Below are 25,120 nucleotides of genomic sequence, written 5' to 3'. Positions count from 1 at the left end.
GGGGGGAAACTGAATGCAAACTATTTGGAGTAGGGCTTTGTTTAGAACCGTGCTTATTTATTGATTATCCAGGTCATCTAAGTAGGGAACTTTGGAAGCAGGATTCAAACCCAGGTCCTTTTAATCCAGAGCCAGAGCTCTTTCCAAAGTGGCAGGCTGCCTTCTCTTTGCCTGTTTCCTCAGTATAATAAGGGAAGTTGTACTACACAGCCATCCATCCAGCAGTCTTCGCTCATTAAATGCTAAAGTGGCCCAGGAGATGGAATCAAGACTGGAGTTCAAGTCTAGCCTCAGACCCTTACCACTTACTAGCTATGTGACCTTGGGCAAGTCCCTTAAGCCTAATTGCGTCCCATCCAGGGCCTTCTTCAGTGATTCATGTCTGGTCATGGGCCCAGATGGCTCTGGAGGAAAAGTTCGGCTGGTGACTTAGCCCAGCACCCCCTCGCTCCAATCCAATTAAGGTGCATGTCATCGGTCACCTCGGCACCCCCTTCCTCCAGTCCAATCCATGTGCTTGTCATGGCAAGTATCCCCTGTTGTCATAGCTTTCTTCCAGAACGCAGGAAAAACAACCATGGGCAGCACTGGAGGATACAAGGAGAGACAAAGGACAGTCCCTGCCCAGTTTCCATTTTCATGGGGAAGACAACTGTGTCCAGTATGTGCCCAAGCGGGCTACACACAACACAAATAGAAAATCATTAAGAGAGGGGAAGGTCAGAAATTAGGAGGGGTTGGGGGAAAGTTCCAGAAAAAAAAGGGGGGGGGGAGACTTGAGGTTCCAGGCGATGTTCTAGATGAGACTGGGACCCCGACCTGCCTTTGCCCCCAATTCACATCCTCTCCAAAAGTGAGAATTTAACCCCCGATTCGGAGAGGTGGATCTTACCTATCTGGAGAGCACCTGCTCAAGTTCAGGGCCTCAGTCTACCCAAGTCTACCGGAGAGGGGAGGCGGTCCCCCTTGCGGCCCCAATTTGGGCTCTTGCAAGAGATCTGGGCCCTCCTGAGGTTGCTAGCGTGTCCCGTAGGTCCCAGGGGTCCCGGGGCAGGCGAGAAGTCTTCAAGGCTGGGCAGGAGGGAAGGGCCGTTTCTTGCCAAGCTGCGATGCTCGGCTTCTCCGGGGGGCGAACGGGGCCAGGAATGCCCTGCCAGGTGCTCGCAGAGGGGGGAGAGCTCGGCTTGGTCCTCTGACCGCTGCTCCCTCCGGCCAAGGCCAGGCTTGGGGGGCTCCGGGACCCCGGGATGGGGGGGAGGGCTGGGGTGACAAGTTCTGGCCGAGTCAGGCGGAGTTGGAGCCGGGTCCTCCCCCCTCCCCCGATAAATGCCCTCCTGAATAAGGGTGAGAATTGGGTCCCCCCCCCCCCCCCCGCGACGGGGTCCCTCTCCGGGGCGGAGGGTGAGGCGGCCTGAAGCCGAGCCCTGGAGGCAGCCCCCGGAGCCCCATCCCGCGCCCCTGCAGGGGTCCCCAGCGGCGCCCCGGCGCAGCCCGGCTCCGGCACGGGCAGAGTTAAGTTACCTCTCGGTTCCTTCTGCCTCCGGCCCCCCCGGGGCCGGATGATGTAACCCCCTCTCAGCCCCCCCTCTACCATGTGACGCTTTAATTAATAATAGCGCCGCGGCCCGGCCCGCCAGCGCCCGCCCGACACGCCGCCCGCCTGCACGGAAACTTGGGGAGCGGAGCCGGGGCCGGGCCGGCGGGGCGCACGGGCCGGGGCGGCGGCGGGAGCGGCGGCGGCGGAGGCGGCGGCGGCGGCGGCGGGCGGCATGTGCCCCTGCCCCCGGCACCGCGGCCGCGGCCCCCCGGCGGTGTGCGCCTGCGGCTCCGGCCGCCTCGAGCGGCGCGCGGCGGCGGCGGCTCAGCTCACGGCCGCCCGCCTGCAGGCGCTCGGGGACGAGCTGCACCAGCGGACCATGCGGCGGCGCCGGGCGCGCGGCCCGAGGCCCGAGGCCCCGGAGCCGGCCGGCCGCCCGCGGCGCCCCGCGCGCTGGGCCTGGCTGTGCGCGGCCGCTCAGCTGGCGGCGCTGGCGGCCTGGCTGCTCCGGAGGAGCCACTGGTAGGAGCGCGGGGGCTTCTTGGCGGGGCCGAGGCGGAGACGCAGCGCAGCCCGAGCAACAGGTACCTCCGGGCCGGGCCGGGCGGCGCGGGGGCCCGGGCGGCGCGGGCGCGGGGCCGGACGGCGGCGGGACGGGCCCCGCCACTCCCGCTCCTCTTCCCCCTCTACTCTCTCGTCCTCCTCGAGCCTACGGCCGCTTCTCTGCGCCTCGCTTGTTTTCTTTCTCTCCTCTCTTCTCTCTTCTCTCTTCTCTTCTCTTCTCTTCTCTTCTCTTCTCTTCTCTTCTCTTCTCTTCTCTTCTCTTCTCTTCTCTTCTCTTCTCTTCCCCTCTCTTCCCTTCCCTTCTCTTCCCTTCCCTTCCCTTCCCTTCCCTTCTCTTTTCTCTTCCCTTCCCTTCCCTTCCCTTCCCTTCTCCTTCCCTTCCCTTCTCTTTTCTCTTCTCTTCTCTTCCCCTCTCTTCTCTTCCCCTCTCTTCCCCTCTCTTCCCTTCCCTTCCCTTCCCTTCTCTTTTCTCTTCTCTTCTCTTCCCCTCTCTTCCCTTCCCTTCCCTTCCCTTCCCTTCTCTTTTCTCTTCTCTTCCCCTCTCTTCCCTTCCCTTCCCTTCCCTTCCCTTCCCTTCCCTTCCCTTCCCTTCTCTTCTCTCTTCTCTTCTCTTCTCTTCTCTTCTCTTCCCCCTCTCTTCTCTTCCCCTCTCTTCCCTTCCCTTCCCTTCCCTTCCCTTCCCTTCCCTTCCCTTCCCTTCCCTTCTCTTTTCTCTTCTCTTCTCTTCCCCTCTCTTCCCCTTTTCTCTTCTCCTTTCCTAACCTCTTTTTCTCTCCTGTCCTCCCCTCCCTTCTTCTCTCTCCTCTTCTCTGTTCTATCCTGGTTTCTTTCCTCTCTTCTCCTTCTTCTTTCTCTTCTCTTTTTCCTTCTTTCCTAACCTCCTCTTCCTCTCTCCTCTCCTTCCTCTCCTCGTCTCCCTCTTCTCTTTCTCTTCTCCTTTCTTTCCCCTCTTCTCCCCTCCTTTCCCTCTTCTCCCCTCGCCGTCCTCTTTTCTTCTCTTTCTCTTCTCTTTTCTTTCCCCTCTTCTCTGCTTCTTTCCCTCTTCTTTCCTCTCTCCTCTCTGTTTTTCCTCTCTTCTTCTCACCTCCCTCTTCTCTTCTTGTTTCCTCTTCTCAGCCTCAGTCTCCTCCTTTCTGCGATCTCCTTTAATCTCCTTTTCTTCTGAATCTTCCTGTTTCTTGTCATTTCGCAGCCCATCTCTCTGCGCTTCCTCTCCCTCATTTTCTCCCCTCCATCTCTTTCCCTCGCCCGTGACACTTCTTTTGATTTAGTCAACTTTCTCCTCCTCCCTCTATCTCATCCTCAGTGCCCCACACGGGACCTCCAAAGACTGCCCTCTAGGAGCTTGGTCCGGGCTAAGAACCTGCCTGGGAAGGGCCCTTGAGGTTTGGGCTTAGAATGGAGTAGTCAGTCAGTCAGTCCCCTTGGAGGGGTGGGAGAAGAGGGACCATCTCCTCAGGTCTGGCACCAAACAGGTAGTGAATCCCGCTGGGTGCTGGGGGCTAGGCAAAGTAAGGGATGTGGAAAGAGAAACAGTTCTGTCCCACCGAGGCTGAAAGACTGGACAGCGATGAAAGGTACAGCAACCATAGGAGGGAAGGGGGGGGGGTGGAGGTGTCCAGAAGGAAACCAGGAGCTGGGGACCAGGGAAGAGAACAAGGCTGACCCTGGCGGGGATGAGAGGGAAAGGCAGAAACACTGTTGGGAGTCGGTGGTTGTTGAGGAAGGCAGGGGAGTGGGCATGGATGCCCAAGGGTTCGGCCCCCTAGGGCATTGCATCCTGAGAATGGCTTTGCCAGCAATCGGGGCTGGCTCACCAAACGTATCTGCGCCCTCCCCATCTGGAATGGACCCCTGCAGATGAGTCCCAAGTCCATCCTCTCTGGATTGGGCAGGGATAACCCCAACTCATTGCCTTATAGTGTAATGTTGGTGAGGTGGGGAGATATGGGGACAAGTGCTTTGTAGGTCTAAGGAAGCCAAAGTCTCTCTTGCCTGCGATCCCTGGGAAAGTTACCCTGCTAGTCTCTAACCTGTGGCAGAGGAAGAAGTTTGGGGTCCACTCCTGCCCCAAGTGGGAGCAAGATGGACCACTTTAATGCCTCTCCCTTTGAGAAGCAGAGAAGTTCCCCTCCCTGTCTAGTCCCAGGCTTAGCCCGTTTTCTTTGGGGAGCTAAGAACAACTTTCTGGAGAGAAGAGAAAAAAATGAATAGAAGGAGAGAAGCAAAGATGGGAAGAGAAGAAAGACTCAGAAGAGACCGAAAGAAGAGGAAAGGAAGAATCCTAGGCAGAGTTGAAGAGTCTTAGGATGATAGAGCTGAGCATCTAGCTGGCAGAGACCTTAGAACCCAGTATGTTAGAACTGGGGTGCTCTCAGAGCAGAGAATGTCAGCGGAACAACTTAGAACATGAGCGTGTCTGAGATGGGATAGTTCTTAGATAAGAGAATATAGAGACTGCTAATCCTGGGGGGTGTAGGGTGTGGTAGACCTGAGAGATTCGAGTTGAAGCCTCTCATTTTGTAAAGTTAAAGTGAGAGAGAAAAAAGAAAATGGGAGGACCCCCTCCGTTTCTAGGAACAGAAGTGTTTGAGCTCATTTACATTTAGTCCAAGCCCCTTATTTTATAGATGAGGAAACTGAGGAAGTGAAGTGACTTAATAGGTAGTAAAGAACCTGAGAGAAAGGCCTTGAATCTTCTCCTGTACGACACAGAAAGAAAAAAAAAATTACGAATCTTAAAAACAATTGAGAAAGAATATGACTGAAAGAAAACAGAAGATAGATGGGGCAGAGAAAAAGGAGCTGGGCTCTGCCAAGGGCCAGCTCCCTCTCCCCCACCCCCCACCCCGCAGCTTTGGCTTGGGGTCTGGGGCACAGGGTTGGGAGATTGGGGGGGGCAGTGATTCTCACTCTCCTAAGGTTTCTGCAAGTATAGCATTCCCTCGGGCCCCGGGGAGTTGCCTGACCAGGCAGGAGCCAAAGGGGTGATTGGGGGGCTGGCGTCCTGGAGGCGCCGGAGGCAGGCGGGAGGGGCGGCCAGCTCTGGGGGATGCTCGTGTTCCCCCACTGGGAGGGGCAGGTGCCCGGAGAGACAAGGGATGCGGTCGGATGGGGGGCTGCTTAGGGGACGGATGGGGAAAGCCGACTGAGAGGTCTCTTCCAGGATTCGCTGGGGGTGTTGCCGAGGTTACCAATTCCCAGCCCTAGGAGGGAGCCCTAGCCCGGAGTCAGTGCTCTGAGCTCATGTAGAGGTGTGGGAGTAAGTGCCCCGTATTCCAGGAGGGGGTCCAGGTCACTTTGTTCCGGTGAACATTAGCCCGGGACATAGGAGACCGACCCACTGTTGTTAGCATCTCGGAGACGAGGCAGCGTGCTGCTGTGGAAGGGGAATCCTGTTCGGAGCCTGGTTGCACATCCCATTTCTATCACTGCTCAAATGACCCAGGACAAGACATCTACTCTTTCAAACCTGTTTTTCCCATCTATACCCTCCAGTTTAGCTGACAATAATGTTAATAATAGCTAGCATTCGAATGGAAAGCACCTTGAAGATATTATCTCATTTGATTCTGTGAAGCAGGTACTATTTTTATAATCTCCAGTTTACAAAAGAAAAAACTAAGGCAGATAAAGGTTAAGCGACTCACCCAGGGCCACTCAGCTAGTAAGTGTCTAAGGCACGATTTGAACTTGGGTCTTCCTGGTTCCAAATTCAGCACCCTAATCTACCTAGCTGCCAGGATGTCCTTGGAGAAAGACTTAGGAAGTTGCCACCCTTTCAATGACCTTCTTAAAACAACAATCACAACTTCTTTAATTTTATTTTGGATTCCACTGAAGTTCCCTTCTCATTTCTCATCTCTCTTCATGGCCTGGAGATGAACCTGGATTCTGTTCCAGGGGAAAAAACAACAAACTTTCCTCTTGTGGCATAAGCACTGGCAGGTTCTACCAAACCGGAAAGGGTTTGAGTAAGGACCTAGTGTGGTGAGCTGTGTCTGTCCTAATCTGAACCATCATGATTACATTGAGAGAGATCATTGTGTCTCCTAAAATATTGAGTGACTGCAATCAGAATTTATGGAAAGAATGTGAGCTATGGTGAAGTATGGTGAAGAAACCCCATCCCTCCGGTAGAAGGCACAAATGAAGATGATGGTTATTGATTGAAAAAGCCAAGATCCTGACAGTTCATGTCAGGGCCATAGGATGAAGACTGATAACTCCTTTCCTGTTAATAAAAAGAATAGACTAGGACCAGGGACTGGATCTGTGATTTCATTGATTTTTGGAACTCTTAAATTTTGAAATTCCCTTTCAGACCTTCAGACCTTGGATCACCCAGTCAATGTGGGTCAAAATTGAGACTTGATCCCAGATTTTTTGAGTCAAATTTCCATCTACTATGCAATGATGTCTGCCATGGCTAACTAATAAGTGACAATAATTCTTTTGCTGCACATTTGATCTTGGGTATGATCTTGGGGAAGTAATTAATTTCTGATTCCTCCTAGGCACCTATCTGATTCTGTAATTTGCCAGGGAGGGGCTGATTGGCATTGGGAGATGGAGTTATCTCTCGAGAGTTTCTCTATATCAATACTATTATCAGTCCAGTCTCCCTTTCCCCAAATTGGGATCGATTTCACAGCTTGTAGTCTCTGATTAACAAGACTGTTGTGAATCCTGTGAGTATCAAATGGGATAAAATTAATAAAGTTTGTTGCAAACCATAAAACCTTTTAAATGCCAGCAATGATTAATTAGACCTTCTTTCAAAAGTAAGTGACTACCTAGATACTGCTAGATACTTGCCCCCTAAGCCACTGCTCAGAGTGACTAGAGCTGACTTCTCCCATATCTTCAAATGGTTCAGATCTAAGAGGGTAGCATTTTACCATGGGCAGGTACTACTTCTGAAGTCAGAAGATCTGGGTTCAAATTCTACTCTGGCATTTTAGGTAACCTGGAGTAAGAAAGACCTGAGTTAAAATCTTGCTTCTGACATTTACTAACTGTTTGGTCCTGGGCAAGTCATTTACTCTGCCTGCTTCTGTTTTCCCAACTGTAAAATGGAAATAATAATAGCACTTACCTAGCTTCCAGAGTTTGTTGGATCAAATGAGATATAGATTGTTAAATGCTTTGCAAGCTTAGATACTGAACCAGCCTTCAAGGGGTTACCATAAGGCCAATACCATGTGCCCTTAAAAGTATATACAAAATATAAACAAAATACAAGAGTAATTGAGGGGGAATATTAACAATGGAGGAGGGGAAGGTGGGGGTGGGGGTGGGGGAAGTACCTGAATCCAGAGGTGAGAAAGGCAGGAAAGGAAGAGTGGAGGCAGATGCTGATGATTTTAAATGACAAATGGAGGAACTTGCAGGTCTTCTCCTCTCCCCTTTCCCTCAAACCTTGTAAGGACTTTGAGGGCTCCTTTAACTTGGGAGAAGAGGAGAGTGGACTCATCAGGAAGCCATTTGGTTACTGATCTGAAGGAACCTCAGGGAAGCGTCCAGATGTGAGGGAAGAGGCAAGTTAATGACATAGCCCTCCTCCTGACTACCACATGTTCAGGGTGTGAAGCTGCCCAACTCTCCTGGTGAGATTCCAAGTCACAAGTGACTGAGCTGTGGATGTAAATACAACTGTACGTGGAGATAATTAAATACACCAGCAGCAGCAGCAGCTCACCTTATGGATGTGCCGGGGGCAAAAGTGCCTCATTACTGAAACACGTCCCTATGTCCTTGTTCTTTCTGTAAGCATGTCTCTCTGTTTCACTCTCTGTGTCTACCTCTGTCTCTCAGTCTCCATTTCTCTTTGTCTCTGTCTTTCTCTGTCTCTGTCTCTCTCTTATCTCTGTCTCTGTCTATCTCCATTTCTCTTTCTGTCTCTCTGACTGACTCTGTCTCCTCTCTCTTCCTTTCTCTCTTTTTAATTTGGGGGGGGGGGGGAAGCAATGGGTTTAAGTGACTTGCCTAAGGACACATAACTAGGTAATTAAGTGTCTGAGACTAGATCTGAACTCAGGTCCTGACTTCAGGGCCAGTGCTCTATCCATTGCATTACCTAGCTGCCCCCGCTCTCTCTCTTTCTCTCCAATCCTGTCCATTCTCTCTCTCTCTCCCTCTCTCCTTTGCTTCTTTCAAGGTTAACAAGCCTTGGATCTTCATGGTAAATCAATTAGAATACGAAATTTAGATTGGAAAAGATCTGTGTTGGAATTCTACAATTGTCTCAATTTTCTTACCAGTAAAATGAGGGTATTCTAGAAGTGCTAAACACCCACTCTGGCAGGTGGCAAATGGGCAGCAAAACTCCCAGGTGCTGCTAATTCAGATTAAAATGTAACTGGTAGGGATAGCTAGGTGGTGCGATGATTAGAGCTTGGAGTCCGGAGGACCAGAGTTCTGAGGACAAATCTGGCCTCAGGCACTTAAGACTTACTTAACTGTGTGAACTTGGGTAAGTCACTTAACCCCATTGCTGTGCAAAACCAAAAATAAAATAAAATAAAATGCACCTGTGAAACATTTATGAAAATAATAATAATGTGAAACAGCATAGATAATGTTAATCTAAGTCAATGTGCCTGCTTTGAATTTGCCACCATTAAATTAGATGATTTCTGCCATAAATCTATGAGTTTCTCAGTTTCAACTGAAAGTGAAGCAGTTGAGATGATCTCGAAGGTCCCTTCCAGGTCTAAATCTTAAGGTGAAAGAATGAAAAATGCATTAATGCATTTATTAAATGCATCAAGAACACAAATGTAAGATAGTGGCTGTCCTCAGTGAGCTTGCATTCTATTAGACCATTCACGGTGGAGTGCTAACCAGGGAAGGGAGTTTTGGTCTAAGGGTCACAGCGATGGTGACTGAAAGCAAAGGACAGTCTATGGTCAGGACCTGCACCCCTGTCTCTTTGGGCATTCTACTATACCTCAGGGTTCTCCCCTCCCTCAGTTTCCTTGTGTGTTATATTTCTCCAGTAGAATGTAAGTTTCTTGATAACTTCTTGTTCAATCATGTCCAATTCTTTGTGACCCACTTTGGATTTTCTTCCCAAAGACAGTGGGGTTGTTTTTAATTTCCTTCTCTAGCTCATTGCACAGATGAAGAAACTGAGGCAAACAGGGTTAAATGACTTGCCCAGGATCATACAGCCAGTAAATATCTGAGGCCAGATTTGAACTCAGGGAGATGAGTCTTCCTGACTCCAGATTTTGTCCTCTATTGGTTGAGCCACCTAGTTGCCTTTAGGCACTATCTTTCTGTTTTTATTTGTAAATCTGGTGTTTCAGGACAATGTCTGAGTAAGAGTTTGTCAACCTGACTTGGATGTGTCTTTCCAGAAACATTGGTTGTGTTGAGTTGGTATGGCCAGATGGAGAGGTAGAAAGATGAAGTGGTGGTTCTGTGTGAGTTGGGTACATCTGTACAGCTGATGGCTACATGTCCAGGTGAGGCAGGTGGAAGGAATATGATGGATGAATCCTGATTAGATAGAATGCATTTCAGTTCAGGCCAGTAAACATGTATTAAGCACATATGTGCTACGCTTTGGGGAGACAAAAAGAGGCAAAAGACAGTCCCTGCCTTCATGTAGCTTATAGTCTAATGGGGGGGAGACCATATGGATCCTTGAAGTTCTTTTTAGGATTTGGAGCTAAAAAGAATTTTAGAAATAATTCAATTTTCATTTTCTTGGGGAGGAAACCGAGGCCCATAGAAGCGAAATATCTTGATTGAGCCAAGGTAGATAAGTAGTAAAGAGCAGAATGAGAAGCCAAGTCCAGCCCCCCCATCACCCCCCCCCCCCACCTCCACCCCTCCACTCTAAATTCAGCCCTGGTTTTCCTAGTCACACCAAATTCTAGGACTAGATTATACAATGTCAGCTCTTGTCCAGGCTTTCATGATGCCCTTTCTCTACTGTTTCCCCTTCTATGTCTGGTCACTCTTTTTCCATTTTTCTTTTGCTGAATTCATCTCCTTCTATTTGTTCCCATTGACCATGGGTGTCCCCCAGTGCTCTTTCCTGGGCCCTTTTCTCATTTTCCTCTGTACACTTTCACTGGGTGATCTCATCAGCTCCCCTGGGTTCAATTATCATTTCTATGCAGATGATTCTGGTATCTATATATATAGTCCTACTTTCCTATGTCTCATGTCTCTCTGTCTCTCTCCTCCTTTCTCTCCTCCTTTCTCTACTGAGCTCCAGTCCCACATCACCAACCGCCGTTTGGACATCCCAAACCAGATGTTCTTTAGACATCTCAAATGAAACAAGTGCAATAAAACAGCTCATTATCTTTCTTCCCTTATACTTCACAGTTATTATGGCGGGTACAACACTACTCCTAATCACCCATGCTTGGTAACAACCTCACTGTCATTCTCACCTCTTCTCTTTCTGTGCTATTCAGTTCAGGGCCAAATCTTGTCAGTTCTATATAGTTCCTCCTCTCCACTCACACATCCCTTTATCATCTCATGTTGAACTGAATATTCTAAATGGTCTCCCTGTCTCAGGGGAGATAAGTGCTATTATTATCATTAGTTTACAAAAGATGAAACTGAGGCAGTGACTTGTCCAATACCAGATAGTTAATAAGCATCTGAGGAAGATGAATTTCAGATTTCCCTGACTCCAGGTTATTGATCTATCCTCTGGGCCACCTAGATCCTTATGGATAATCCCTTCAGCTCATCCATGATTTCTTATCCTGTGAGACTTTTCCAAAAGGGTTACCCAAATTGCCTTCCACTTAGGCTTAATAACATGACATGGAGACCAACAGAATCCATGGACTGTCCATTTGTCTTTGCTTTGTAAACACAAACTATTATCATTTGCATCAGAGGGTAGAAAGTTCCATGCTAATAGATTTTTAATAGCCTGCTGTGTATATTATAGGAACATGTTGTATTTATAAAACCTGAAGTGTATTTTTGATAAACCCTGTGCTGCCCTTTCCCATTTCGTTTATGTCTTACTGTACTGTGGACAGGATAGATATTTGAAAAGATAAAATGAACTAAATAATAAATAATACAGTAATGAAATAAGCTAAAATTAAATAATATAGGTAGTTAATAAAAATAAATAATTTAAAAATTACTCCATAGAATCAGCCTCCTAGAGTTGGAATGGTTCTTTGAGTTGACTGATTCTATTTTATCCTAGGGGAAAAGAGAAGAGGTATCTTCTTCCTTTGAGAAAGATGGAAGAGATGATGAGTATATGACTCTATCTGACTCCATGTTTTTTGATGAATTAAAGTGTTGATTAATTTTTCTGACTTGTTTTATTTCTCTCATTCTTTTTTAAACTTTGTCATAAGGATGGTTCAATGAACAGGAAAGAAGGGAGGGTTATAAGCATGAATAAAGGTGATGTATGAACAAATTATGTAAAGAAATAATTCAAAATGAAAAAAATTCACCTGCTCCAATTTTTTTCTTCTTCCTTCCTTCTTTTCCTTCCATCATTCTTTTCCTTTACTCCTTCCTTTCCTTCCTTCTTTTCTTCTTCCTCTTTTTCCTCCTTCATACCATCTTTTCTTCCTTCTCCTTTTCTTCCTTCATACCTTCTTTCCTTCCTAGCTTCCTTCTTTCCTTCCTTCCTTCCTTCCTTCCTTCCTTCCTTCCTTCCTTCCTTCCTTCCTTCCTTCCTTCTTTCCTTCCTTCCTTTCTGAAAATTGCAGGAAAGAGGAGAAGGTCTCTGGGACATGCTAATAAAAGTACATAGGGTCAGCTGTATATCTGGGAGGGGAATGAAGCATGGCCAGCCTAGACCTGATCCCCAAAATGGAGACCCTGGAAGGAATTCCCCAATGGGAGAAGAGAGCTAGCCTGATGGAGGAAAAGACTAGGGTGAAAAGACAGCTGAGTCATGAGGGCAAATCCTGAGAACCAAAAGTATATCTTCTAGGATTTTAGTCTCTTGAGACCAAGACCTATTTTATTATTACTTTTTAAAAGTGTCTTTTTATCTCTAGTACCTTGTATTTATTCTCATACATAATATGCACTTAATAATTACTTGTGAATTGAATTAAAATGAATTTTTATGATGGTTATTTCCCAATTGATATTCCACCCCCATCATTGAAAACTCCTTTCTAGTAAAGGAAAAGTTAATCAAATAGCTAGCATTTATAGATAATGAATGCCTACTATGCTCAAGTGTTTTATAACTACCCCACTTGTTTCTCATAACAATCCTGGTAGGTCAGTAAAGATTTTTTATCCTCCTTTTGCAATTGAGGCAACTGAGGCACAGAGAGGGGTAAGTGACTTGCCCAGGGCTGCATAGCTACTAAATCTGAGGTCCCCTTTGAACTCCTGACTCCAGACCCAGAACTCTGACTTTTGCCTAACTCCCCAACTAACAAAATAGAGAAGTTCCATTTAATTAATCAATCCACAAGTCTTTACTAAGTGTCTCTCTATGTCTTAGGTATTAGAGATACCAAGATAAAAATGAATAGTTCCTGATTTTTGTGCACATATAAGATTTTACAAAGTATATCTCACATCAAAGAAAGGTAGTTAGTGGGGAGTGGATTCCAGGCCTAGAAAACAGTCTATCAAAAGCTGAGAGATACAGGATGGGGGATTCACTATGCCACTTCTGTACACCTTAATCCATACACTCGAGAGGAGGGAAGTCTGAGCTTTGTCATCTGTTCTGTGGGGTCCAGATTGGCCATTGCCATTAATCTGAACTTGGCTCCCTTTTAGCATTGTTTTCGATTACATTAACCTCAGTGATGTATTTACCTTATTTATTGACTTGGCTCCTTCCATGTCTGTGTTCCAGCTGTTCCATGTCTGGGCTGCATAGGGCGTTGAGAGGCCAAATCTATGGATATGATCCCCTGTAGGGTAGTTCAGTCTATGTAGCAAATAGTTGTTTCCCATTAGTAGACTCTACTACTAAGTCTGGTTACTTAGTGAGACAGGATGGGATAAGATGGACCTTTGTGTGTGTGTGTGTGTGTGTGTGTGTGTGTGTGTGTGTGTGTGTGTGTTTATGTGTGCGCGTAACTGCGTGGATAACTGCTTGCAAATCCACCTCCATCACTGGGAAAATACCTTTAAGGGTATAATGAGGATCACTCCCTGCCCATCCTCTCCACTTTGAATTAATTTCCTCCCCTGCAGTAATTGCTTAAACACTAGACTGAGAGATATTATCAAGTTAAAGTTCCTCAAATGGTATCTCTTATTACCCAGAGGATGAAACTAAAGCTCAGGGATGGCTCTGGGGGGTAAACATGTTATAAGCCTTAAAGTATGAGGAAAATGTGAGTGGTTGTTATTATTTACTGCTAAAGCCCCATCCTGGTATCACTTTGTGGTGTGAAATGTGGGTCGGTGATAGAGGAGGATGGATGGTCCTGGTTTAAAAAAAAAAAGGAAACAAAAATTTTTAAAGCACTTAGTAGGGGTTAGGCTTTTATTTTTTTTAATTTTTTATTAAAGATTTTATTTATTTTGAGTTTTACAATTTTCTCCCTAATCTTACTTCCCTCCCCGCACCCCCACAGAAGGCATTCTGTCAGTCTTTGCATTGTTTCCATGTTGTACGTTGATCCAAATTGAGTGTAATGAGAGAGAGAAATCATATCCTTAAGGAAGAAACATTAAGTATAAGTGATAGCAAGATCAGACAATAAGATATCAGTTTGGGCTAAGTTTTTAACAGATATTATATAATTTGACCTTCCTAACAGCCCTGGGAGACAGATGATATTTTCATCTCCATTTTATAGATAAGGAAATTGAAGCAGATAATAGTTAAGTGGTTTGCTCAGGTTCACACAGCTAGTAAGTATATGAGGCTACATTTGGACTCCAGTCTTCCTGACTTTAGACTTGGTGTTCAAAAATATACAGAAACCATTAGACTTTAAAATCCCTTCTAGTCCATAGGTCCTTAGATAAGGAACTAAAAGGGATTTTAAAGTCTAATGGTTTGTGTATATTTTACAGATGAGGAAACTGAGACCCGTGGAGGTTGGAGTGATTTAGAGTAAATTAGAAAATTATAAATTAAGAGCTGGAAGGAACTCCCAAGGTCATTAAGTTCAACTCCGTGATTTAAGTGACCACCCTCCTTGACTTGTCCAAGATCACTCAGGTAGAAGAACTAGAATTTAAAGTCTCATTCTAGGGGTAGCTAGGTAGCACAGTGGATAGAGCACCAGCCCTAGAGTCAGGAGTACATGAGTTCAAATACAGCCTCAGACACTTAATAATGACCTAGCTGTGTGGCCTTGGGCAAGCTTAACTCCATTGCCTTGAAAAAAAGAAAAATAAAAAAAAAAGTCTCATTCTTAGTCTGGTGCTCTTTTCATTACCCTGACTCAGTTCCTTTTCTATCTTTGTTATCTATAATTATTTGTCAGCTAAGATCATCTGGAAACTTATGGGAAGCATAACCCTGGCTTTCTAAAAAATGACGATGGCTTTGTCCCTGAACACCAAGCCCACTCAACCGAGCAGTTTCTCCATGGTATCAGAAAGTAGGGAGAGAACCCAAGTGACTCCCCAAGGTCTCCATTTTCTCTTCAGTAAAACTAGGGAGTTAGGCTCAGTGGCCTCTAAAGTCCCTCCAGCTGTATATCTATGTCAACTTTCCTGATAGCTGAAGCTATCAGACTTGCCCAAGGTTACACAGTTACTGTCTAAGGCCAGATTTGAACTCAGGAAGATGAATCTTTCTGACTTCAAGCCTTTACTCTATCCATTGCAGTGCCAGCTAGCTGCTTCCTATTTTATTTTACTTACATTTTTTATATGTATATGGGGTACAATGAAAAAATACTACCTCTACTACTAGAGGACTTCAGGCCAAAGTTCACTTCTAGGACTTACTCCCTGTGTGACTGTGGGCAAAGCATTTAGTCTCTGAGCCTCAATTTTCTCATCTGTAAAATGAGAGGATTGGACTCAATCTGTCTTTGCTTTTATTATAGAATATATGATTTAAGTCTCAGATTTTATTATGATTTGCCTGTGATTTTAAGTATGATTTCTATCTATGATTTTATTTAAGATGCTTGAAAACAGGGATTTTTCATCCTTTCATTTCATTCTTTGTCTTTGGACTCCAGTCTCTAGCACACAGTAATTCTTAAAGTACCCCCAAAATATCTGATTTTTTTTATTGCTATCATTTACTGCTAATTTCATATTTGAATGTCTCTTTATTTGGGCTAGTGACAGATCAGGATCAGTAATCCTGGGGAAGAAGGAAATAATAATTAGCAGTAAATGTTTAATGCCAATTATTAATAGCAGTAATAGTATCTTTTTATTTTATATTATTCTCATTTAAAAACCACATTTATTAATTCTAAGTTAATAACTTCTGGGAAAGACCACTGACTATTTTGCAGAAAGAGGTCATTTTGCCTCTTCTTTAATAATCTTAAGACTATAATTTCATCAATGGGGTTGCAACTTCCAAACTACAACCCTTCTATAGTTCAGTAGATGCTCCTCCAAAATTCCTGTACCCAAAAAATTCATTGTCCGGCCAGTGAGGTAATGAGTCTCTCTAGGCTTTGAGGTGGCACAGTCTCTGGAAGACCTGAGTTGATATTTGTCATGTGTGGCTCTCAGCAAATCCTTTCATCTGAATCAGTTTCCTCATCTGTAAAATGGGGATGTCACATAGGTTGTTGTCAAGATTAAATGAAATTATATCTATAAGTTCTATTGAAATATTACCTATGATGATGAAATACTATTCATTTTCCTGGGAACCTGGAATTCCCAAACTTTCCTTTCTTTTTACATATCTCCAAACTCTAACTTTCATCATTCTAACTTCCATCACAGCCTTCTTTTGGCCTCTGAGCTCTCTAATAAGCTAGCACCAGAGAAATGTATCATTATTTAAGTGATAATTAGGACCAGAGGAGCTCTTCTCCCCTTTCCTGATTATTCCCCTGGAGAGGGTCTTTATAACAGCTTTGTAAGCTGTTAACACTGGTACCAGCTCCTTGCCTGACTCTGGCTCACTTTGTTGTTTAAAAAAGAAAGCAAGAAAAAAGCTAGAGGCAGAAGGAGCTTTCTCTGATTCCTAAAACGTGTCAGGTCACCCTCTTAGGGAGCTACTTTCTTGCCCCCTACAAACACTCCTGAATAAAGGAAACAAATCAAAGAAACAAGGTCTAGTAGAAAGCTAATAGAAGGCAGGACCAGGAAGTCCCATAGTATGTAGACCTATTTAGCTCAAATCTGGGGAGATCACATTTTATGAAGGAATCCAATAAACAGGAGAACATTGAGAAGAAGACAACTAGTGTGGGAAGGGTCTTCCCTAGAATGTGAAAGTTAATAGAAAGAACTGGGTATACTCAACCTGGCAATAAAAAGACTTGACCATCATGGCCAAGAGCAATTAGATTTGGGACAGCTAGATGGTAAGCACCATCCCTGGAGTCAGGAGACCTGAGTGAATATCTGGCCTCAGATACTGGACACTTCCTAGCCGTGTGACTCAGGGCAAGTCACTTAACCCCAATTGCCTCACCAAATAAAAAAATGATTAGACTCATTTTGCTTGACTAGAGTGGGCAGAATGGAGAATACTGGGTGGAAGCTACAAATTGGGCCTTGTGGAATAGGCTGATGCACAAAGTGTCGTGCATTTCCCTTCCATTGGAGGTCCCCCAGCAAAGATTGGGCAAATGCTTTCATCTCATTGACCCTCAGTTGTTTCACTTATTAAATATGGGAAATAATAAGTGCACAGTCTATCTGAGATGATAGTTGTGGGTTGATGATGATGATGATGATGATGATGATGATGATTTGATTGATGTTTGTTCTTGGTTCTCACAGGCCATGACATTAAGTAAGTGAATTGGATTTGAGTGGGGTGGGGTGCTGTTATAAGTTACCAGCCTCACTGTGTCCCCCAGAGCCATCTGGGTTCAGTGACTGGATATAGATCAGGATGACTGGAGATGGCTCTGGATGTGAGACAGTCAGGGTCAAGTGACTTGTCCAAAGTCACGCAGCTAGTTAGTGTCAAGTATCTAAGGCTGGATTCGAACTCCCTGCTCTATCCACTGTGCCACCTAGCTGTTATGGGTAAAACACTTTAGAAACTTACCTCTTGCAGGGCTGAAGCATGTTACATTGAAAAATCCATAGTTTCTGCAAGTTTTAATTGTTATTTAATTGCTTTAGGTTCATTTATAGGGTAATTAGGAAGAAATTAACATAAGTTACAACTATAATTGATCCCTTGTGAAATTTGCATTTGGGCCTGAATTTGTCACAAAATATTCAGAACTGGGATGAAAGGGAAAAAAATTTCAACACTGAAAGAGTTAATAAACTAATATAATTGCTTAGTATAGTGATTGATGCATAGTAAGTGATTAATAAACCTTTCTTCCCTTCCTCCCAATCATGAATATGGTAGATAAGAATAAGAAGGGGCCATCACAGAGCAAGATCTGTACTAAAGTATTGTGCTGGTACCCCCAAATTAGAAATTTAATAATCATAAACAAAATAATCAAGAATTAAAATCTTAATGAAAGCATAACCATTCTACTATCTTTCAACTTTAAAATGCTATGACTGGATTATATCTAGCCTCTCTTATTTTTTTTTATTTTTTTTAGATTTTTTTTTTCAAGGCAATGGGGTTAAGTGGCTTGCCCAAGGCCACACAGCTAGGTCATTTTTAAGTGTCTGAGGCCGGATTTGAACTCAGATATTCCTGACTCTAAGGCCAGTGCTCTATCCACTGTACCACCTAGCTGCCCCCTCTCTTATTATTTTAAAAGGGAAAAGATCAAAAAGGACTTCAGCCTAAGTGTCTGGGAGAAAAAGATGGGAAGTCAGTATTGCTTTTACTGATAGGAAATAGACTTTTAATTGCCTGGATGTTTTTTGTTACTTTAGATCTAGGATTTCATTGGTTTAGAGTTCTGAAGATGTGGGTTCACATCCTGCTTCTAATACTTATGGGCTCTATGACTATGGGCTAATCACTTGATAACGATGTTCTCATCTGTAAAATAAGTGAGTTGGAGTAGATGGCTTTACCCAATCTTTGATACTGTAAGTCTCTCTCTTCTTGGTGTTCTTTCTTATCTGTAAAATGAGAAAGTTGGATGAGATGACCTTTGAGGTCCCTTTCAGTTTTCAATCTGTGACCCTAGGGACAGAATGGAAAAATGAATTGGAGAACTCCTGGTGTGGAAAGCTCCTCCACTGAGGCAGATCAAAAATTCTGCTGTAACCTCCAGTTTTAGTTGCTTCAGGATAGGGGGTAGGAGGGAGCACAGGGGAGTGGGGGGAGGTAGGGGGCTTGAGACATTTTTTTACATGACTTGCCTGTGATCACACAGTTTGTGTAAGAGTTAGGACTTGAACTCAGCTCTTCTAGACTTTTAATCTGGTCTCTCTTCCCTCTTGACAGTGGCCTTTTGGTTCCAAATTAATAGCTGAAAAATCTCATCTTTTATGTCAATTCTTGGTTCAGTGATTGGAAGGCAGGAAAAACCCTGCTACCTGACTGTGGACTCTATCAAGTTTCAAAGATTGGAAATCTAATCTCATCCAATTGGGAGTCCCCTGTAAAACAAACCATGTTGGGGGGGGGGGTTTGGTTCTTACCTGCCAAAATAGAATAGACTGTGGGCACAATGGGTTCTATAAAAACTCAAGGACCAGGGATAGCCATTGAAGAACACAAACCATGTTTGGGGGATCCATTTGGGGACCCAAAGAATTAGTACAAGCTGTGAGCACAGTTGGTTCTATTTTTGGAGGTGTCCCAACCAAAAGAACTAATACAGATTGTAGGCATAGTGGGTGATCCTCTGAACCAATTAGGAGAGAAATAAAAGACTTGGATCTTGGCTTCAGAAACATCATTGATGACTTCTTTACCTGGGACAAGTGGCAGTGGGTGATTGGGGTGATGGAGAGAGGAAGTCATCCTGGTTTTTCCACTTTTGAAGGAGGAGGAAACTGGCAGTAGAGGGGTAATGTAGGCAGGGGAGGAAGAATGTCCCTTCCCACCTCAATGGAACTCGAAATTCCCTTCCCTGGAACAAAGCCCAGTTATTTCACCCTAGGTATGGTTCTACCTGCCTGAGAGATTCATGGGATCTCAAACCCATCAAACCCATCATCTAACTAACCCCTTCAGATTATAGATGAGGAAATTGAGGCCTGGAGATGTTGGGTGCCCAGTACAAAGTCACAAAGGGAAACAGCCCGAGAGGGAGGATTTCCACTAAGGTTCTCTGCTTCCTGAGCATTGATGTTCTTTCCATTGTACCATACTGCCTCATATAGTCTAGTTTCAAATGCTTAATAACAAAGATTGGCCTCTTTGTTGTGGTTCTCTTGAGTCCTCAGCACAGAACAGAGTATTCTCTATGTCCATATATATTGAGCAAGATGCAAATCTTTTATTTCCCCAGGCTGGAGAAAATCCTGTGTCCTTGGAGCAAGCTGGATCCCATTTTCCTGGAGGGAATCCAGAACATGAGTAGCCACTGGTCCAGAAGGGTGGCACCATGAGGAGAAAGCGGAGGACATCAAAACACCTCGGGCAACGGGAATGCCGAATTGGACTGGAGGCAATCTTCAGACATCCAGCAGCAGAAATAGAAACAGAAACCTATCCGTATATATACATATCCATAAATATATATATTATATATATATATATATATATATAAAAGAGAGAGAATAGGAATATTTATCATCTCTGCATGCTTTGTTGAGAACGGGCGTTCCCGTTCCATTTATGCGACTCGCAGTATGAACATTTGTCCCCCTCCGTGTTTGAGGCACAGAAAGTGAAGGCCCACTGGGACAAGACTAGTGTATTTCCACAGCCAGAGTCAAACATCTGGTGACAGCGACTGGGAAAATACAGATGAGGGAATGGAGGCCTGCTAGTCTTGGCAAGGGGTGGGCACAAGGTCCAGGGTGTTTGCACCCTGGAACATTCTGACGAGGCCTAGTTTGTGTATATAGAAACTCTGCTCCACAAGGGGCAGATCCATTTTTCTATCTGTTTGGTATCTTTGGTGCTCTGTTTTCATATTTGCCGGGTGCTAAACTGCCTTTCTGGTGCTACCATTTTACTCAAGTTGCTCTTGGGGCTGGGGACTAGAGAGGAATTCATTTCACTTGTCCAGAATTTTTGTTTTTAAAGGGATGAATTGCCAAGGTCTGTTTGTCATATTCTCTTTGTTGTCCTTGGATCCTTTTGGGCACATCTTGGACATTGATAAGGGGGGTGGTGAGGCTCAGCTAGAGAATTGTTGGCCTCACGAGCGAGTGAGGGTTTTTCCTTGGGAATCCATTCCACAGCAATTCCATAGGATCTCCTCTCTTGGATTTTTGGGATTCAAGAGTCAAGATGCCGACTAGGCTTTCTAAGTAGGGCCTAGAGGAAGAAGCTGAAGGGCATTCCAGTGGTAGGCACCAGATTGGCACGGCATCAGAGGTTTTTAAGATAAGCTACTTTTTTCAGAAGTTTATAAGAATCAGTTATAAGAATGCACCTCGGAGAACAAGTTGGCTACAGAGTCTCTGGGGAGCAATTCTTGTTTTTGTTTTCATTAAAAAACCAAAATGAAACAAAATAACAACTGGTATTATGCATCTGTGCTGAGCACTCCATCTCCTCTTGTCTCAAGGGAGAATAGAGTGAGGGTTAGACTCCAGCTTCCAAATTAGTGCTCACCTCATTTTGTGGGTAGTGGCTCTGCTCACTTTGGTGACTGGGGGTCCCAGCTGTGAGAACATAGTGCAAGCAGCAGGAGATCATCGAACTCATCCGGTTAAAATGGGACTGATCCCTTAGAAAGGAGAAGGAGCTTCATGGTAAGGCCCCGATTCCTGCTGCCACCTCCAGTCCACTTCCCCCCCAAATAATATTTACATTACATATAGAAAAGACAACATATGAAGACTGTTGAACCATCCTCTAGTCTTTCACACACAGTCAGTCCTCTTTAGTGGGATATGACTTTTATGAGGCAGCCATGATTCTAACATTTAACTCCATATTTCACGTCCTTGGACCTATCTTTTCATAGGGTCCTCCCAAAGGCCCTTATTCTGGTGTTTGGATGGATATTGGAGTGAGAAAAGGGGGTTGTACACATACCTGAGTCCTTTACTACTTGGGGATAAGACTGTCAAAATCCTTCATAGTATCTGCTCCATTGTCCTTGACTCCTGGGGGAGTGTGCTACCCGGCGATCAGTGGTATACAAGATGGTGTTTATTTCAGGGTTGTCTTTTCCAGACCCCTCTAGTATTTGTAGGAGTATCTGGTGGCCTCCAGTTTGGGAGTACAGAGGGAAATGTTCCTAGTCTGTAATAATCTTCTTGGGCTTGGATCTACCCTTTTCTCTTCAGCTAGCCTTTAAGTCACTCCTGTTGCCTGGAGAACAGAATTTCTCCCAGCAGGTGGTTTTGGGGTTGTAGTCTGGAGGAGACCCTGATTTCAGGAAATCTAGTTTGCTGGGAGAAGGAGGCACACCCCAAAAGTTTAATGGCTAGGATTCACTGTATATAGCTTCCATATATTATTAACAAATGTGTATCTAAATCTTAGATTTTTTATGGGGAGGGGAGGCACATCATGAATATGAGTGTGCTTCTTTGTGACCCCTGCTTTTGACAAGGGGCTGTTTTTATGCTCATTTTGATATGAGACTCGACTCTTGATTGACATTTGTATTAGGAAATTGAAGCATGATATATATCCACATGTGTCTCTGCTGTCTTCTCTTTGCATTACGGAGATTACATAGGATAGTGAGCTGGGCTCTTTTGTTATTGTCCATATTTTGACCATGCTTACTTTCTTCCCTCTCTCTCTTTCAATCTCCCCTGTTCTCCAGATGCTAAGAAATCATTGATTTTGATGAGCTTCACTGCAGAGCCTCAAAGGATTTGGAGAGAGAGAGAGAGAGAGAGAGAGAGAGAGAGAGGCAGGGCTTAAAATAAAGAAAGACCTCATCTTGGATTTCAGCAGACTGATTTGGTACAGGGAGGGGGGTGAGGCAGGTTCTGAGATCATCGTCTAGGTGCTGGCTTCCAGGGAAGAACAGTCTGGGCTCATTTGAAATAAAAAAGCTTTAGAAAATGAGTTACATTTCCCAAGAGGTGGGCACTTTGGGGGTCAGGGATGCTCCTGGGATTTCAAGATTTTTTATCAGCCACCCCTCCCTCCTAAGTAAATCCTGTCTGCCCACCCCCCTTTTTGAAGGTGGAGGTGATCAGTTGGAACAACTTTTTACATCTTTGAATATTTATTGAACATTAAGGAAGAACCCACTAGCTTTTATCAGTTACAGAATATTTTTAAGAAATCACCTCTTCATTGAGATCTGCCTAAACTGAGAATTGAGGGAAGGCTTGTACCTGGATTCCCGTACAGTTTTAAGGTCTCCAGCTTAGCCCTAAGCAAAGGAAGTGAACTGATATAAAAGAATCATTTAAAAAACCCCAAAAGATTTGTAGATGAATAGTGTAATGGGTAGAGCACCCAATTTGGAGATGGAGAACATGAGTTCAAATCCAATCCTGGCTGCTGTGCGACCTTGGTAGAATGTGACCTTTCTGGACCCTGATTTCTTTCTCTATTAAACAAAAAAAGGGAAGGTTCGATTATATTCTTTCTAGTCCCATATTCTATTATTCTAGGATGAAGGCTACCTAGGTTAGGTCAAGAATTTGCTTCTTTAAAGGCAGGGTTTGGAAATTACCTCTTCCTCCTTTCTGTCCCCCAATATTATTATCAATCTGCTGGGAACTTTGAGTATTTACAGTAACACATGTGGCCTCACTTGACTCTAGCCTTAGGTTAGACATATATGAAAGGATGCTGTTCCTGATTAGAAATCTAGAGACTCTTTATTGTGGGATAGCCAGAGGATTTCTTCCATATTGAATTTTAAGTATATAATGAGATCTGTATATTATTCATGGTTTTGGGGTATTTTTGGTTGAGGATGGACTAGGTTTTGCTAGAGGTCTCTTCCAGGTCAGGTATAGGCTCTCTCCAATAGGGCAAGGCAGTTTGCCATCCCATAACTTCACAATTCAAAGTCACTGAAAGTTCCATCTTGATGTATGGCCATGGTTCTATTTAAAAGGATGTATTGTTCCAAATGGACAAGGCTGGGGATGGTATCCTTTGTTTTTTGTTTTTTTTAATCTCATCCCATACTTTTAGGACAGTCTTTTTTTTTTTTTATTTTATTTGTTACATGTTCTGGGTTCCAGTCTCCAGAAGCAGCATAGAAAGGATGTTGACTTTATTGAGGAGAGAAACCATTTTGAATTCTAGTTTTAATACAGAATATCAGTCTGTACCAACTTGGTCTAGTCATGTCCTTGCCTGTGTCCAAGGCACCTTGGTCTTCTCTTATGTAAAATGAGGAGATCTGCCTTGTTGATGCCTAAGGTCCCTTCCAATAAAACAATGAATGATCCAAGGAGCAGCATCTCATTCTGTCATTCCAGGGCAGTGGGAACTGGAAAAACATTTCTGCCTCCCATCTGCTTCCATTTCCAAAGTCCCTCCCAAATCCATTCCTTCTGTTTGTCTGGCCTTTTTGTTTTACTAAAAGTCCTACTTTTGAGGAATGAATTTACTTTAGGGAGAAATTTCTTAACTTGGTTAAGTCTTCCCAAGGGGTCCAGGGATAGATTTTAGAGGACCCGTGAACTTGGATGGGAAAAAATAATATATTTATTTCATGATAACTGATTTTCTTTGTAATCCTATGTATTTTATTAATTTAAAAACATGTTTCTGAGAATGGACCTCTAGGCTTCACCAGACCACCCAGGGGTTCCAGGACACAAATAAAGTGAAGAACTCTTGTTATTAGGGGGAATCCTGCAGTTGGGCACCTAATGTTTCTATAATGGGTTTTACAGAGTGGCTTGGTGTGTCCTCATATCCTGCCTGCCCTCAATGGGGATGCAACAAGCTAAGAACACACTCTTCTGGTTTCTGATATGACAAGTTTGCTGTACTATCTTTTGTAAGAAGGATTTCATACCTTTAAAACTCTTTGTACATATTTATAATGACTTTATTAAAAAATTCAATGTGCTCTTGAGCCTAAAGTCTTGGTTGATCTTTTCATTTTGGGCTACAGAGGTGGATGGGGTCTGAGGCGTGGGAAGGGGCTGCTCCCCCCAGGATTCTCTTCTCTGTTTTGAGGCCTGATGGATAGGAAGTCAATACATATCCCCTGGTGCTTCTGAATCAGGAGTGTTAGATTTGGGAGGTGGAGAAGAAAGTTCAAATGTTACCTCTGAAGCTGTGTGACTTTGGGCAAGTCACTTCTCTTCCACGGAACTCAGTTTTGTCTTTCATGAATAAAGGGGATTAGCATAGAAGGCCTCAGATCTTTTTTCTGTTCCAGATTGAAGATGCCTTCAGGTCCAAATTCTACAATCACTGAAAGTGACTGATTTTGGACCAAGCAATTAACTTTAGTTTCCTCATCTATAAAATAGAAATGATATTTTCACTTTCTATCTTTCAGGGGACATTAAGAGAAAAGTGCTTTCTGAATCTTAAAATGCTATAAAACTGGGAAGTATAATGATGATTATCTCATGTTTTAGAAAACCTTCCTATCATGTGGGATGGAGAGAAAGAATCTCCTTCTGCCTGCTGCTCTCAGGTCCTCTTTCCAAGCAATCTGATTCAAATGCAGAGAGATCATACCAGCTAATGTATTCAATTCATTCAATTAACATGTTAATGAGCATGCAAATAGGAACAGATTGCTATCCAGTTTTCACCCCCACAGTGCCCTAGCCTAGCTGTGATGGGAAACAGGTATTCAGTTCCCTTCTTCCTGATTCCAGGCTAATCCATGGTCCCCTTTGAGGCTCAGGGTTAGTAGAACATTCACAGAGAGAGGAGAAGATCCATGACGGGGGTGGGGTGGGTCAATTAAGGAAGTA

General features: G+C 44.3%; 1 protein-coding gene across 1 annotated transcript; it reads left to right on the top strand.

Moving 5' to 3' along the window:
• The first annotated feature begins 1,769 nt into the window (after positions 1-1,769).
• On the top strand, positions 1,770-24,250 carry HRK (harakiri, BCL2 interacting protein). The gene is made up of 2 exons (XM_074200860.1): positions 1,770-2,121; positions 19,585-24,250. Exon 1 carries the CDS (start codon positions 1,770-1,772, stop codon positions 2,061-2,063), a length of 294 nt encoding a protein of 97 aa, XP_074056961.1. The 3' UTR covers positions 2,064-2,121; positions 19,585-24,250.
• The last annotated feature ends 870 nt before the right edge of the window (positions 24,251-25,120 follow it).

The sequence above is a fragment of the Macrotis lagotis genome, chromosome X, assembly GCF_037893015.1.
Source record: "Macrotis lagotis isolate mMagLag1 chromosome X, bilby.v1.9.chrom.fasta, whole genome shotgun sequence".
NCBI classification, from domain to species: Eukaryota; Metazoa; Chordata; class Mammalia; order Peramelemorphia; family Peramelidae; genus Macrotis; species Macrotis lagotis.
Note: the sequence above shows the minus strand (reverse complement) of the source record. Positions and strands in the feature narration are given on the sequence as shown.

Excerpts from the sequence above, each read along its gene's own strand:
- HRK (XM_074200860.1), top strand. The coding sequence starts at position 1,770 with ATGTGCCCCTGCCCCCGGCACCGCGGCCGCGGCCCCCCGGCGGTGTGC.